Source organism: Gordionus sp. m RMFG-2023, chromosome 3 (genome assembly GCF_954871325.1).
Source record: "Gordionus sp. m RMFG-2023 chromosome 3, tfGorSpeb1-WG-v2, whole genome shotgun sequence".
Lineage (NCBI taxonomy): Eukaryota > Metazoa > Nematomorpha > Gordioida > Chordodea > Parachordodidae > Gordionus > Gordionus sp. m RMFG-2023.
Genome location: NC_088777.1, coordinates 22501266 through 22518495, shown reverse-complemented (window position 1 = coordinate 22518495; position 17230 = coordinate 22501266). Strand labels below are relative to the sequence as shown.

Genomic DNA, 17230 nt, shown 5'->3' with positions numbered 1-17230 from the left:
ACAGATATTCTATGAGCTCTTGCTTAGCCCTGCCTCCCTAACCAAGTGATTGCATCAATTATTATAATTATTCTTGCTCTGTTGGTTGTAACAATAGAATTTTTTTTATTTTTATTCAATTGATATCTTTGAGATAGCTTTTAAAGCATCCGATATCTCACAAGAATTGAGATAATAAATACTTTAGTTCATATAATTTTTAATATTTATTTTTAAACCATGTGACCATTTAAAATTGAAAATTCTTATTTGTTTTTTTTTAAAAAAATATTTCATTTTGATATCGTATATAATATTTTATTTCCAAATTGAAACCGTTTAAATTAAATTATTCACAATATAAAAAAAAATTTATAAAAAATGGGAGGTTATGGGGGAGGGGGCGGTTCAACCCCTTACCCCATCTTGTCTACACCACTGAATGCGCTAATATTAATATTAAAATTTCTGATTATTATAATTAATTTATTATTAAATATTTTATTAACTATTGTAAATATTAATTCTTATTACATGCATATGTTAATCTTCACAAGTAAATAATAAAAACTGGATTTTATTTATCTGATTGGTAATGATAATTTTTAACAAATACAAGTATCTTATCTTGTATCTTTTTGATATTCGAAAAAGATACAAATATCTGTATCTAAGAATCATTTTTTTTATAAAGAATCTGTATCTGTAACTAGATTCTTCCCGGAGGACAGACCCAACTATGGCAATATAATACAATAATTATAAAATGTGTCTAAGATGAAAGTTATAAACAAATTCTTTATTTATTGTTCATTTATATAAAATAAAATTATTTTATTAATGTTATCTTATTAAAATTTATTAACTAATAACCTGAGTCTAAAATGTCGATATTTATCATTATTTAATAAAATATAATATTCCTTTTATAATCATCAAAAAATATGCTTAATATATCTCTAAACATTTTGGTGTTGCTAAAATAATTAATAAAAAATAAAATTATACTTTTAATTTCATTTGTCTAGTGGTATTTAATATTCTCTTAACATATGCGTGCGTTTTCATAGTATTGTTAAACATTTAACAATTTGTATAATGTCTTCAGCGGATTTTAGCAATCCTTTGAGAAAATTTAAATTAGTCTTTCTAGGCGAGCAGAGCGGTATTAATATTTATTTATGCAAAATTATAAAATTTTTAGTTGGTAAAACATCTTTGATAACAAGGTTTATGTATGATAGTTTTGATAATACCTATCAGGTTATCTCACTTATAAATCAATCAAAAATATTTACTATTATATTAGGCCACCATAGGAATTGATTTTTTATCAAAAACGATGTATCTAGAAGACCGAACTGTAAGTTTAAATTAATTTTGCATCTAAATATTTGATTTAATTAAGGGTTATCATGCAAGTACTTTATATTAAAATCCTTTATTTTAGATGTTTTTTATCTTAAAATGAAATTAAATTTTGCCTGCAGATTATTTTAATATATATACTTGCTTTTTTTCAAATTAACTATATGCAGGTTTAGATTAAATATGTGTATTATCACATAATTATAATGAAAGTCTATGGCTAGGTCCTATTGGTCTTAAACCAAACCTATGACCAAGGAGAAAGATCATCTCCCTATTGCTAATTTGTGTTCTCATAAATATTATTTAAAGTAAATAAAAAATTTCCCTTCACATACCCCCTCCCCCACCTTATCCCCCTTTCTCCAAAAACTATATACAATAAATCACTACAAGAAAGAATTTGAAAGAAAAATTACTAAGAATTTAAATATTTTTTAATTAATGATTATAATTCAAAATATTTAGAAAAAATAGTGAAAACCCAAAATAAAAAATCTAATATAGACAAAGGCCTGCAATAAGTGAACCTAAATATCTCCAATAAAATTTATGGGGGAAATACCTGCCTAATAGTGCCCCCCCCCCTCCCCCAGCAAAATCCTGGATACATCTATGTCTTAAATAAGATTGGACTAGACCAATTGATGACCCACCGGCATATTTAAGGCCTCCCTCAATATATTTATTTTTAAATTTATAAATGGAATAATATGTTATCTGAACTATAGACTTTAATCAAAAGTTAAATAAAATTGCAAAAGAACAAAATAAAATACATTCTAACCTGTCTAAGCCAACTTCCTAATTTGACCAAAATTTTAAATTCTAATCAAATTTTTATGAATTATCATTAGAAAATTTCTTGTTATAAAATGGCCATTGTCTTCTTTGAAAATTGTTTTTAATTTTTTGCCCATTGCATATGACCTCTATAATGTGGGCATATATTATAAAATTTTATCATTTTTTTATGTTCATGTCAAATAACAAAATTAATAAAGAAAACAAATATAACAAGTTATTGTTATTTAAAAAAATTATAGGTTATTAAATTTTTAAATCATCATACTCAAAGAGAATTTGCTAAAAGATAATATTTCTAAAGGAACTGTTCACAATATATAAATCCAAAGGCATTATTATATGCCATGTAAATAAAACATATTGTACCAAATATGGCTAATAATATATAATATTATACGCCATGCAAATATAACATATTGTACCAAATACGGCTAATAATATATAATAATGGTTGGCATATAGCTATTTTCAAAATAATGACCAAAATTTTCTATAATGTAATAATGCCCATATTTTTTAACATATATTGGAATCATGTAATTGAGTCCAATCTATTATATTACACCCCCTCCTCTTATTCATTAATAAACCACCTAGTAGGCTTTAGAAAAGAACATGGTTCTTGAATACACACACTGAATTGACTAGGCCACATAATAAAAAATATGACGCAACGTTATCTAATATTTTAATAAGCACATAAATAATCAATAAGGTTCAGCAATATATATCATTACCCCAAATAAAAAAGCAAAGATAAGATAACACCTTATTTTATTTCATAAATAGGTCTATATTTTTATTCTTATTTTGTATTCAACCATAATTTTATACATTTTTATTTTGTATAAATTTATATACACAAATATATTTTACTCATGATTTTGGTAAATTAATAAAAATAATTCGAAAATGGTTGAACATTCGCACTTTTTACTAAACTAAGAATATAGCAGATGGCAAAATTTTTTTAAAGTAAAAGGTCTCTAAATTGGGCAACTTTCATGATTTAGTCAGGTTTAACTGTATATAATATGATTTCCTGAAATCATTTTAATTAAGAAACCATTTATAAAATCTATTGTCTCAAAATTATTAACACTTGATATTAATAATTTAATTCAATTTTTTGGAAAATCTTGAACCACCAAAATTTAAAATAAAATTTTAATAACACAGGGCAGGCCTCGCCATTTACATAGTATGCAATGTGCCTGGATCTCCTAAAATTTGACTTAATTAGCAATTTATTGATAAAACCAGATTTGAAATTTAAAAAAAACTTCAAATAAATATATTAGGTAATTAAAAATTCTAAATATTTTTATAGCCTCACTGAACACATCAGTAGTATTTTGATTTGTATTCTTGAAGAATAATTTAGATATAAATTTTTAAAAAAAAATAGACTTGAAAGAAATTTTAAAATTGTTTGAAATTTGTGACAATGGTCCTACATAAGAAGAAGAATAGCCTACAAAAATTGATCTTTATTCTGAACCACAGAGTTATTTGCATGCCTTGCTATAACTATACTCAAAATTTGATTGTTAATAATTTTGCAAATGCCACTTAACAATTTTTTTCATATTTTAATCGAAATATATCATTTTTTCTTAGCGTCAAGATTAAGAAGGAAAATATATAAAGGAAATTTAAATGATAATATTATTCAAAGATTCTTAGATACAAGATTAGAGAGTCGAATACGATTTTGAGAAATAATTGGTTTTTTCTCTATATGATATCACGACGAAAATCAAATATTTATGCTAATGCTATATTCTTTTTAAAAGTTTGGCACTTATGAGTTTACAAAATATAATATAATATTAAGTGCCCGTTTTGGGGGGTATTTATAAAATACGACACAGAAGAATTTATCTTATTATTTTTATTCTTAATTTTTAAATAACGACATAGATCATCCCTAGGAAGTAGCCTATTCAATTGCATAGTAACGAATAATAAATTATTCGTATTAGAATAAAACGATTAATTCATTTATTCGATATATTACTTGAGTAATTTGTTTATTAAAATCGAACAATTTGAATAATTTAATTGAATATTTTAATTATATGGAATAATTTTTGTTTTTTAATAAAATTTAATCATTTGTCATTTTTATTAACAATTTATCTATCTGAGAGGTGTTATGATTAACAAATACATATCCAGATTTTCCTAGAGGGGAGGGGGTTAAGCATATTTGGTTGGGTTTTCCCTCATAAATTTTATGTAACTGTAGACCCTTGGATAATTTTAAAATATGGAAAAATATATATATTAATACGTTGCAAAACATCAATTATGGTTTGAAAATTAAAAGGTAGTTCCAGTTCCTATAAATTTTAAAAGGTAGTTCCTGTTAATGGTTCCTAACTAAAAATATAATAAAAATTTTTTTTTTTATAAATATATTAATTGTGTTTTTTATAAACGAGCATTTGTTAATATCCAAAAAAAGAAATTTTCCTTGAAAAATATCTATTTTCTTAAAACATGATATGAACCTATTTCAGTTCGACTTTTTTAATTTTTAGGCCCTAATTTTAACTTAATCATTTAAATGGGAAATCAATATGAGAAGGGGAGGGTTTAAATAATCCATCATATGCATATGCCTCAATTTGCTATTTGATATAATTTGAATTTTTAAAAATTCAGCCTAATTCAAATTTTTAAAATCAGATTTATTACGACCTGAATACCCGAGCCGGGCTGTGATACCGAATTACAGGTCTGATTTCTTGTATAGTTAATCTTTAGATGTTAATTTATAGAATTTATATAATTTTTATTTTGTGTGACATTTATTTTTATTCATTGTAAGTAAGGGTTAAATAATGTTTAATATTATTTTTCTCCCTTTTTACAAATTTAGCTGATTCTAGCAATAGATGGTGATATGTTAGTTTTAAAAAAATCTTTGTAAAAATATGATATAAAAAACTATGACCCCATAAGCTAAGCTAAATTTCAATAACTTGGTTAATTAATAAAATAATTATAATATTATGTTAATAGGTCAGATTGCAATTATGGGACACTGCAGGCCAGGAAAGATTCAGAAGCCTCATTCCTTCTTATATTCGAGATTCAACTGTGGCAGTTGTTGTATATGATATTACGAGTATATATATATATATTCTATAAATTTTTCTTATATTAAAAAAATTCGACATTTAAGTTCTTATATTATTTGTATTGTTATAGTGACCTTTTTTTGGGGGGGGGGGGGGTTTAAGCTTCCTCTGAAAATTGCAAATTGTTTGAGTAATGATTTCTTTTTTTATATACTTGACTTCTCACATTTTGACACGCTGCTCTCTTGTTATTTCTAATCTTATTAATTTTAAATATTAATAATATTTACCTACAAAACTGTTAGAATAAAGAGTCATACATTATACCAATATATATTGAACCGAATCCGTACTTCCTTTTTCGGGAACAAATAGCACATTTTTAATTTATCCTCAAAAAATAAGGTTCGGTTCGGGATTCAAAGAAATATAAATATTGTAAAATACACCATATTACAATTTCTTTCCGTTATTACTCGTGGATTTTATCTTATTCTCATATGAATGTTATCCAGCTTTTATATAGGACAATTTTTCATTTAATATTTGCAATAATTATTTCAAATTCATGTAATGTAAATAAAATAAATGCTATTAAAATAATTTTGGAAAAAATAATTAGTTCAACTTTTGTCACTTAGCACAAAGAATGGTAAATTTTTTTACTTAAAATAATGCTCTTTATGCCACCTCACATGTGAATTTAAAGCATCAGATTCTCATATCAGAAGAAGAAATATATTTGGAACTTTTTTTTAAACTTTGAATCCCGCAAAAATAAATCTGGTTAAACCTATCCTCAATATTATAAGTATTATACTAATCATATATTTAGATTCAAATTCATTCCATCAAACTTCGAAATGGATAGACGACGTGAGAGCAGAAAGAGGGAACGATGTCATAATTATGCTCGTTGGAAATAAAACAGATCTAGCCGAAAAAAGGTCATTAATTTATTCATTTTTAATCAATAACCTTTAATAAAATTATTTAACAAATTTTGCAATAATTATTATTTTTATATAATTATATGGAAATTTTTCAAGGTATATTTTTTTTAGATATTTCAATAACTTTAATTATCCTTATCAATCAGTTTATATTGCAAACTTTTTCAAAAATATTTATTTCATTTTATACCAAAGGTTTTGATGTGATAATTAAAATAATTCTACGTAGCAAAAATTTTACCTGTCATCTTACCAATAATTCTTATTATAATTTAAATTTAACTATTTATAGCTTAAATTTATTAAATAATAAAGACAAGTTAGTACGGAAGAAGGTGAGCGGAAAGCCAAAGATTTGAATGTTATGTTTATAGAAACAAGTGCCAAAGCTGGTTATAACGTTAAACAGGTTTATAAATAGTCGATAATATTATGATGTTACAGGCGCGTAAGCGGCGGGAATGAATAGTGGGGAGGGGGGAATTCCCTTAAAATCGAAAAATACAGATCATTAAAATATTTTAAAAAGGCACAATCGCTGACTTTATGGAGCTAAAGGAGCCTTATGAGTGCTCTTTGAATGGCAAAATGACTTTTTCAAAATAAAACGCCTTATTTAACTCGATATTTTCTTTGCATTCGAATGTATCAACAAATAATTTAATATACTCGTATTTTATGTTATCTCTTTCAAAAAAAAGATAACTAAGACACCATAAAAATCATAGAAAGATGTAATTTTGATATTCCCATCCTTCGTTCAAATATTATTTTACAACCTCGATTTCCCCTATTCTATTTAAAAATGTTGCCAAAAGGGTCAAATATCTGTCAACTTTTGGTGAAATATCGTATAAATATTATTTGGCTAAGATATTGATTAATTGTTTTTAAAAAAATCTCCTAAATCGAGGTTTTTAAATCAAATGTGAGGTTTTTAATTTATCAAGCAGTTTTTAAAAATCTAAGTTATTTCCTGATATATTAAAATTATTATATATTTCGACTACTATGTCAATTAGCACTTGCACAAATAAATCACATTGATACCTCAGAAAATTGAATGGATTAAGCATTCTAATTAAATATAAGGCTTTGGCAACAATCACCATTGAAATCAAAAATTAGCTCTAACCCAAAAATATCCTCATCTTAGGGGTTATATGCCGGTTACATTTAATATTTTATAACAACATTTTGGTACATTAATTTACATTTGATAATTTTACATATCATTTATAGTCACTACATACTAGTCCCAATAAATTTACGAAATTTATTCAAAAATAACTTCAAAATAAGATCCTATGTATATATAAATTATCCCCCTCCTTTCCCAAAGCAAATTATTGGCTACGAGCATGTGGTGTTAATTCACATAATTTTTTAATCTTAAAAAATATATAGTTTTAAAATGTTAATATTTATTTAATTAATGAATGAATAAATTTAAAAATTAAATAAGTAAACGATAGCTATGATTTATCAGACTATGAAGTGAATCGCACTATTTTTAATGGCCAAAATTAGTAAAGGCCACTGTGTCTGGAATCGATTTTCAAAATTTGAACCGTGTACCACAATATTAAAGCCGAATCGGTGTGGCCCACTTTGCTTTTTAATGTCATTAAAGAAAATATAAAATTGAAAAATAAATTCCATTTATTTATAAATATCACAATTATAAAATATGATAACCAACATGAGAATTGTAATCATTGGCATCATAGGGAAGGGTGGCACTCCCTAATTTAAATTTAGTTAAATAAGTCGATTAAACATTTATTATCACTTATAACAAAACAAAAATTACACCTGTTTAAAATTATTTTTATTGGCACCTTATTTTCAGACTTTACTCCATATCCATCTTCCATCTACTAATTTTATCCTTCAAATCATCCTCACTGTTTGCCATTAATAAAAGATCATCTGCATATAATAGCTCCCAGGGAAGTCCTTCACGCATTTTTCTAGCCACCACATTCATTACTAAGATATATAATAATGAACTCCGAACAGACCCTTGATGTAGTCTTATCTTCACTTCAAAATTTCACTATCTCCATCATCCGTCCGTACCGTAGTTTGTGCTCCCACATACGTTACCATCACTATCATAACCAATCATTTTTCCACATCTGATTTTCTCAAGGTCCATCTAGTAACCTCGCGCGGTACCCTGTCAAATGCTTTCTCCAAATCACAAACGCATGGTAAAGTTTCTTTTCCTTCGCTAGACACTTCTCCGTATTTGTCTCACCACAAAAATTGCTTCTGTCGTGCCTATCCCCAGTGTAAAACCAAACTGCATTTTATTAATTTTAGGTTGCTCCCTTATCCGCTTCTCTAACACCCTCTGAAATACTTTCATTGCATGTTCCAGGAGATTTATAGTTCTTTAATACCCGCTATCTAATGGATCACCTTTCCCCTTATATACTGGAATATTTATACTTCTTCGCCAATTCTCGGGAATAGTTCCTTCTGTAACAATTTGATTGGCTAAGTTCATTATTCATATTTATAACATGTTTTACATATGTAATTAGGGGCAAATAGTTTATCCAAATCGCAGAGTGGAATATTGTAATAAATTTCATAAATCCTTTGAATGATTGGAGAAATTGGACATTTTTGTGCGGGCAATATATAGCCCGCACAGATGTAACAAAATTTGGAGACACACTTTAAACAAGGGGACCTCGGCATTAATTTTTTGTAGAATATTATATAAGGAGGGAATTTGAATAATATTTAAAATCCAATTTTTAAAAAAAATGAATGAAGAAATTAAATGTTTATGAAAAATTAAGCGCGAAAAAAAATAATTCTCCTTTCTTCCTACTCGTTATTTTGCATTATTATTTATTGCCCATACTACGGGTTCGAGGTACTCCATTGGAAAATCATATTTTGATATAAATTGATTAAAAAAACAAATATTCTTAAAAAAAAGATAAATATTAATAAAAAATATGAAAAAATTACCAATTATGGCATTTTAAATGAATTTTGCTTCAAAAATGCTCAATTCAAAAAGAGTACAAATTAAAAAAGTGGGTACAGATATCTGATTTTGGTATAAATTGATCATAAATGCATAAAATATTACTAAATACAACTAAAAAAGATAAATATTACCATAATTTTGCTTTAAAAATGCTTTATGCAGAGAAAATTCAATAAAAGTGTACAAATTAAAAAGTTCGAAAATATCTGTACCGACTTTTTTAATTTATAGATTTTGGTTGAATTTTCATGGCATAGAGTACTTTTGAAACATAATTAGAATTAATATATAATCTTGAGCATATTTGAAGCAAAATTATATAAAATATATCTTCTAAAGTTAATAATTTTGATAGTAATTTAAATTGAAGACTTTAAGACCCCCATAACGAAATTCTTTACCATTTTTCTCAAAAACCAATCGATAAAAAATTATAAAAATTAGTAAATTTATAAAGAAATATAAGTTTAACACTAATCAATTTTCAGGGATTTTTATTTGATACTTTTTAAAATATATCCGTATGAAGACCTAAATTTTACCATTTTTGAGATTTCGAAAAGTTGTCTTTATTCGGTAATATTTTTAAAACTTGACGTGTAGCGAAAATTTGGAAAACGGCTTAATGCTACGTCTTAATATTAGACTCAATACTTATCAAATTTTTTGAACTAATATTATATCTATATAAACAGAAGATATAAAAAAATATCTATAAAGATCGTAAAATCATAAAATTGAAAATATTTTAAGTAAGGGAAATCCCTTACACAGATGTAATTTATTTTTGAAAACAGTTTACTAGTAAAATGCACATGAAAAATTTAAAAATGTGATATCGACACGCCGCTGCCATTTATTTTTTTAACACTGGCATGCCTAAAAAGAGCAGTTAATTGCGATCGCCGCTTATGTATCAATGTGTACAGTCACGGTTTGTAACATTTTTATTTTATTGTATTTCTATGTGTGATTGAACACTAAAAAATAGAAAATAATATAGAAATGTTGTATAATCTATCCTGTGTGCCGCCACATTATTGCTGGTATTTTTTACCATAATGACGCGTCTAAAAAGTTGCAGTTTATTGCTGCCGCCGCCTACGATGCATCTTGTGGTCAGAAACATTTATATATTTTTTAGGATTTGGAATAAATAAAAATTATATTTATATAAGAATAATACTATCTGCTTTACATTTAAGGATGAAACATATGTGTTACAATTGCAAAAAGTAGGATTTATAAATATTTTTTTTTACTTTAATTGCCTTTTAACATGATAAATACAAACTGAATGAGTTCCTGCTTAACAAAATCCTATTATACAAGATAGTATCGCCAATAAAGACATTTGGAATCATTTTAAGCTTATTATTAAAAAACTGATACCACTAATAAAAGAACTAATGTTTTTACAGGTAAATCTTATGTATTTTATTGAACAATAAAAGCGTTTAGCCTTAGTGAACCTCTGCTTCATTTTGTCCTATTGGAAGAATCAGCTGGGAGATTGAGTTTTATTGCAAAGCCAATCATGCTTGCATATAAATTATTGAAAAAATGAAGCAATTTTTGCTCCATTCATCTCGGGTTTTTACTTAATAGATATTGAATACTTGATTTTATATTGATTGTGAGATTTCCCTTCTAAATCTTTAACGGAATCTATTTCTGCCTCATTAATTGTTTGCAATTTGTATGTATGGATATTTATCCCCTTAAATTGATACGATATTGCTCTTTAATTTTTCCAAATAATATCCCAAAGTCCATATTTTTAAAACGATTATTGGATTAGCCATTCTTTATGCATAAAAAGTTAGACCCCCTTTTTATGTTATTCCATTGCAATAACTTTGAAACATGTGCTTGCTTCCTATGCATTGTTATTGTGCTAGGTATGAGCTGTTTAAAATAGAGTGTCAAGCCTTTTGATATATAAATTCAGTTCATGTCATGGAAGAAAAATTATAATGGTTTTGGTTCTGGTCAGGTTAAGGAATTAAATTTTATAAAGGTTCGATTTAGTTATAAAACCTTTAATGAAGGTTAATTTTTTTATACAAATTTCCTTATATAAATAGATTTGATTTCATGACAAACAGAGGAATAAACATAATAAAGTTAATCGGAAATTTTATCGTCAACTTTTATTTATATAAAATTATGATTTTAATTCTGAAAATCCTCTTTCGACTGAAGCATGTGTTGTTGGGGCAGCAAGGCTATGTTGTTAATGTTGCCCTAATTTCTTCCTTTCCATTATCGGTATTTTTATTCCGTTCGATGCCGTAGAATTTATATCCCGCCTATTAATCGCTCTTTTATTATGTTGCATATTTTGATTTGTTATTTTCTTTTATTTGCAATATTCAATATCGTTTTCCGGGTCCGGTTAATTTTTTTGACTCGAACTAATGGAAGAATTAAATTATATATCGACCAAAAAAATATTAAAAAATTCTAAACTGAAAAAAATAAACACCAAATTAATAAGTAAAATAATTAAATACTTTATAAAAATTTAAAATATTTATCAAATGATTTTTAAACTGTCAAAATTATTTGGTAATAATGCCCATTTTTATTCCTAATAATTTATTCTCTTAAATTAATAACTTATCACAATTAATATTTATTGGTTTTAATTTATTTAGCTCTTTAGGAGAGTTGCTGCAGCGTTACCTGGTATGGAATCTACTGAAAATAGGAGAGAAGATAGTAATGTTTAATACATATTTAGTATTATTAATTATCTTATAATTTTACATTCTTTGCCCTAAAATTTTTTTTAAATAGTATTATTGGCATGCCTTAATTCTATTAATATTCGTATGCTTGCGTTAAATATTTTTATATGCTTGTAACTTTATTTTCAGTGATTGAAGTAAAGTTAAAAGATACCCCTATAGAACAAAATGCTAAAACTGGTGGTTGCGCTTGTTAATTATCGTATGCACACAAAATAAAAATAAACCACACAAATCGACTCAATAAACATTGAATATATATATATACGTATATTACTGTAAATTAAGTTTATGCAAATGTTTTTACTAATTTCTTTGTGAATTCATATATAAGATGAACTCAACTTATTTTAACGAAAATACATATGATTTTTTAATGTATCAATAGTGAGAATGTAATTTATCTCCAAAATAACCTAATTTATTTTAAAAAAATATTTAAACTTACATTATTATAATATCAATAATTGTATTTTTTATGCTGTATATTTATTAATTTATAATAAACAGGTCTGGGGTATTTATTATGATGGCTGTTAATATATTGAGTTAAAAAATAAAATTTTTATTTGCATCATTTAAAATTTTTTTTAGATTAGTTATTAAATTGTATTCCTTCTATCCATCTGCTGCTTAAAAATCATTTGCTATTTATTTTACCTGAGTATTTTATATAAATGGGCCAGAATTGCGTTCTTGATTTGTAGTTGTAGCTTACAAAATATTGTCAATGTGAATATTATTATTTTATATATAAGGTCTATTTTCAATTCATAATCTCATAGTGATATCTCTAAAAGCCCTCGACACAAAATCGATTAAAAAGTTGGAAAGCGGATGCGTTTGTTAATCAATATTATGGATGCCAATAGATATTTCTTTGAAAATTATATTTTAAAATGCTTCAATTTTGCCCTCTATAAGACGATTGCAATATTCGAATATTGCTCCATATATTATATTTTTATATCCTAATAATAAATATATTTAATGATTTAAATTAATTTATTTGGCATTTGTTTATTATATATAACTATTTATATATACATATTAATACGATATATAAATAAGTAAATACAAATGAATATCAAGATGTAATATCAAAATGCTAAAAATAACATTTTTAACATTAATTATGAATTTTGTCGTGGAATATTCAGTCGTCAAGTGAGGAAGGATATAGGGCATCATTCTGTGAGTTCAATCAGAAGCATCGATTAGGCCTTGAACAATTGAATGATGAGATGATGGCTTATGATGCATATTATGATTGATAAAGTGGAAAAAAATAGCTCCAATAATTAGTGGGCATAGCTCGCCCATATAACTGTTATATCCCACTCAAATTTCTATATTAAGTTTTGATACTTTAAACATTTATTAAATAATTATAAATGTTAGAATTTTGAAGAAATAAAATTTTATGAGAATTTTTATAAAGAGACTCAAAAATAAAGCCAAATTGCTTTAAATATTATATTATATATTATTATAAAAATTTATTTAAAAAATGTAATTATGTATATTTTTAATATTTTATTTTATAATCAAATATTTTTCTTAATGTAATCTTTTTAATATTGAATTTGTAAATAAAAATTTTAAACAAAATTTTTTTTTAATGTTTATTTATTAAATATAGTCTAAACTCGTTTTCAAATTTTTTTTTAAAATACGTTTTTGCCTACAAGAAATGTTTACATCTTAAAAATTATTCAATAAAAGTGCATGAAAACAACATAGTCTAGCATAGAATAATAGGTTACTGAAAAACAGATTAAAATATCTACCCACATTTTTTGAAGTTACAATTTAAAGATCTCTACGTTGTTCTACAGTACACTATTCAAATGATAAACTGATACCTAAAATTGAAAGATTTTTAAGTAATTAATTCAATAAAACCTTCTAACCAGGCGCTTAACCAATGCGGGGGGGGGGGTCCCTTCCCATCGCAAATTTGACTGTTTTCATAAATATCATTTTATGCTAATAAAAATCTTACCCCCCCCCCCCCCTACCTTCTTTTCTGTCAAAATTTTGCAAATATTTGAATATCAATTTTTCAATATAAATCTTATTTTTAAAAAATAAATTTTGTTAAAATTTCCTTTCTTTGTGAGTAATTAACATTAATTACTTTGTAGAAATTTACAAAGACCAAATTTAGATTTGGTTCAGGTTATTCATTTGGTGGAAAATGTACATGAACAGGTAAATACAATAAGAATGAATTTAGATGAATATTTTCATAATATTTATATACTTTGAATCGAAAGCTAAATTTTATGATATAACACTAATTAAATCTCGTCTCAACTAGGCAATTTTTAAGATGTATGGGAGACCGGGGTAAAACGATAGGCATTTTGCATATTTACCATAAAAATTTTAAACAAGAGTCAAACACAACAAATTATAGATCAATGTGTAGCCCCATCCCTCTTCTACAAGATAAAAAAAAGTGTAGCCCTCTATCTATAATATTTTAGGAGCTATGATTTGTTATGTAAAACTACTCATTTTCGCCATTTTACCCTGGGTACAGGGTAAAATGGATAAGCACTAGGGTAAAGTGGTTAAAATAATATTTGACACATATTTATTGTTTTATTTAACAAATATTACAAATTTAAGATTTATTTATGATTTTTATTTAAAAACTAATCGATACAATAAGGACATGTAAAATAATTATCATAATTAGCACATTTAGAATGTGCCCATTCAAGGCACATTATACATTTTAGCCATTCATCGCCCTCGCGACTATTTTTATAGTTTTTATTATAACACATAAACAATTATTTTTTGATATCTTTTTTTTTCTCTGAATTAATAATTTTTTTTTATAAGGTGTAGATGTTAATATTTCTGAATTCTTTTTTTTAGATATTTTATCCGATGAAATATTGAATAATTTTGGAATAGGTATTATAGATGAAGGATTGAATACTTTATTATAATTTTTTGAGCATGATGGTAACATATCATGATAGGGTTCATCAATATCATCTGGAACATTTTCGTTCAATAATATAGATAAATCACTATCATTATTTTTAGTCACTGTAAGATTTTGAGTCACTGTAATATTTTCATCATTATTTTCAAATTCAATATTTGAGCTAGCATTTGAATTATTACAGCAGATATAATCTTGTTCTGTAAATATATTTGGGTTTAAAGGAAATATGCCACATGCTAAGAACCCATTTAATATATTGTTTGGTGTCACTGCCCTTGGTATTTCATTTTTTAACTCTCCTGGAATATCATAAATCTGAAATTGTTGCCCCACATGATTTCTCATCCATGTGTCAATAGCTCCATTATAAAACTTTTTCAATGGCCCATAAACTGCTTTGTCTAATGGTTGGAGTTTATGCGAGCAATGTGGTGGAAGTGTTAGAATAACAATCCCATTGGAGCGACAATAGTTTATAACGGAAATTGAACAATGAGAGCTATGGTTATCTAAGATTAGACATTTTTCTCATTGGATGCACTAGAATATTTTTTAAAGTGTTCCAAAAAAGATAAAAATTCCTCCTCTTGCATGCAACCCGATGTGTTTCCCACACCCTTAGATCCAATAGGCCCATCACGAATAAAGTGATCTTTGTATCGTTTTCTTGGAAAAATAAAAAATGGTGAATGCTATGGCCTATAGCATTGATGGCTAAACATATTGTAACTAACGTTCCTCTTTCTCCTGACGTTATAGAGCCGACTTGTTTGGCACCCTTCTGTGCTATAATTTTTGCAGGAGTTTGAACGGTGGTGAAACCACTTTCATCTGCATTCCATATATTATGTAGTTCAAAGTTATAAGAATTATATAGCTTTAAATTTTCAAAAAATTTATTGACATTTGTGGATTGAAGCCATATGCTCTTGCTAGACTAGTAGCTTCAGGGGTACGAATCGAAAGTTGGGAATGTCGTTTTCTAAACCCCATAAACCAGTTCTCTCCAGCCATACCATTAGTTGTCCAGCTTTCTGGGAAAGATTTGCCATATTCTTTAGCAAGCTGATATGCAAATCCTCTTATCTTGTTTATTTATAAAATAAAACTATTTCATTTTAATAATTAACAATACCAGTTCCATAGAGTTAAAATGATATATAATTAATTAAATAAATTGAATTAATTTCATAATTTTAATAATGCTCAATTGGTAACTTTAATATTAAATATCAATATTTATTTGATTATAATAAATGAATGAATGAAAAATTTAATGTGAATAATTTATATTTTAACCGTTTTACCCATAACAGCTTTACCCCTAGGTGACATATATTATATATATCGTTATTGCGTGACTTCTAATATAGCTAAAGATGTCAGATAAATTTTATTTTATAGTTAATACATTAAGGAACATGTGTGCCAAATTTTGAATCCTGAGGATATGTAAATTTTACTAAAAGCAAAATATACTAGAGATTGATTTTTATATTTTTTGGGTAAAAAACAGTTTTTTGACAAAATATATAAAACCAGGTAAGTTTTTTAAAAGATGAACATAGGTAAGAAATTAGATATAAAAATACATCTTCACACCAAATTTAAGGTCTTTATACTCAATGGTTAAAAAGTTATTCGCGTTAACATTGTTACCCCGTCAATCGCTTTACCCCGGTCTCCCCTAATATAAATATCGACTCAACTGAAGAATATTTTAAAATATCAATTTATATCCCATTCTTAGATACTTTTTTATCACAAATAAAAGTGCGCATTTTAGATTAAAACAAGTCTTTCGATCTTCATATTTATTACCTAAAGATCCTTTTTTTTCTGATGCCACTATTGGTAAAATTAAATATAGCAAAATTTTATTTCTATGATATTGATACTGAAATAAATTTAATCAGTGAATTCGAATTGTATAAATATGCATATTATTGATGCGCTCAATCGGTGTAAGGAAACCTTGGCTCAATTTCCAAATTTTTTGGAGTTGTTTTATATTCTTTCATGTTTGTTCATTACAACATGTACAAATGAAAAGACCTTTTCCAACTTTATAAGGTTGAAAACTTATATTTTCGAAATGCTACTTCCGAATCTTGGCTAAATGGGTTAGCTCGCTTAAATGTCACAGAGATTTGGTTCCATTATTGGGAAGCATCCCCTTCCGCAAAAAAAATTACCCTCCCTTCCTATAGGAAATCCTGGATACGCCACTGCTTCTAAGACTATAACCTATATATTCTGTGTTCCAAATGAACTTATACCCTTTTTGTTTAAGTAATAAA

The 17230-nt window shown here is 26.2% G+C and overlaps 1 protein-coding gene across 2 annotated transcripts; it reads left to right on the top strand.

The window, feature by feature from the left end:
• Positions 1–1006: 1006 nt before the first annotated feature.
• Positions 1007–12884, top strand: LOC135927651 (ras-related protein Rab6). 2 transcript variants are annotated; one of them, XM_065463782.1, is made up of 8 exons: positions 1007–1144; positions 1184–1242; positions 1289–1342; positions 5185–5290; positions 6079–6190; positions 6512–6605; positions 11870–11933; positions 12748–12884. In XM_065463782.1, the coding sequence occupies exons 1-8, from the start codon at positions 1078–1080 to the stop codon at positions 12810–12812; spliced, it is 621 nt and encodes a 206-aa protein (XP_065319854.1). In that variant the 5' UTR covers positions 1007–1077; the 3' UTR covers positions 12813–12884. The 2 variants fall into 2 exon arrangements, with proteins under 2 accessions (XP_065319854.1, XP_065319853.1); XM_065463781.1 differs by lacking the exon at positions 12748–12884 and adding an exon at positions 12092–12480.
• Positions 12885–17230: the final 4346 nt, after the last annotated feature.

Excerpts from the sequence above, each read along its gene's own strand:
- LOC135927651 (XM_065463781.1), top strand. The coding sequence starts at position 1,078 with ATGTCTTCAGCGGATTTTAGCAATCCTTTGAGAAAATTTAAATTAGTC. Across the intron at positions 6,191-6,511 it reads ACAGATCTAGCCGAAAAAAG|ACAAGTTAGTACGGAAGAAG; the intron begins GTCATTAATTTA and ends TAAATAATAAAG. Across the intron at positions 11,934-12,091 it reads TGAAAATAGGAGAGAAGATA|TGATTGAAGTAAAGTTAAAA; the intron begins GTAATGTTTAAT and ends CTTTATTTTCAG.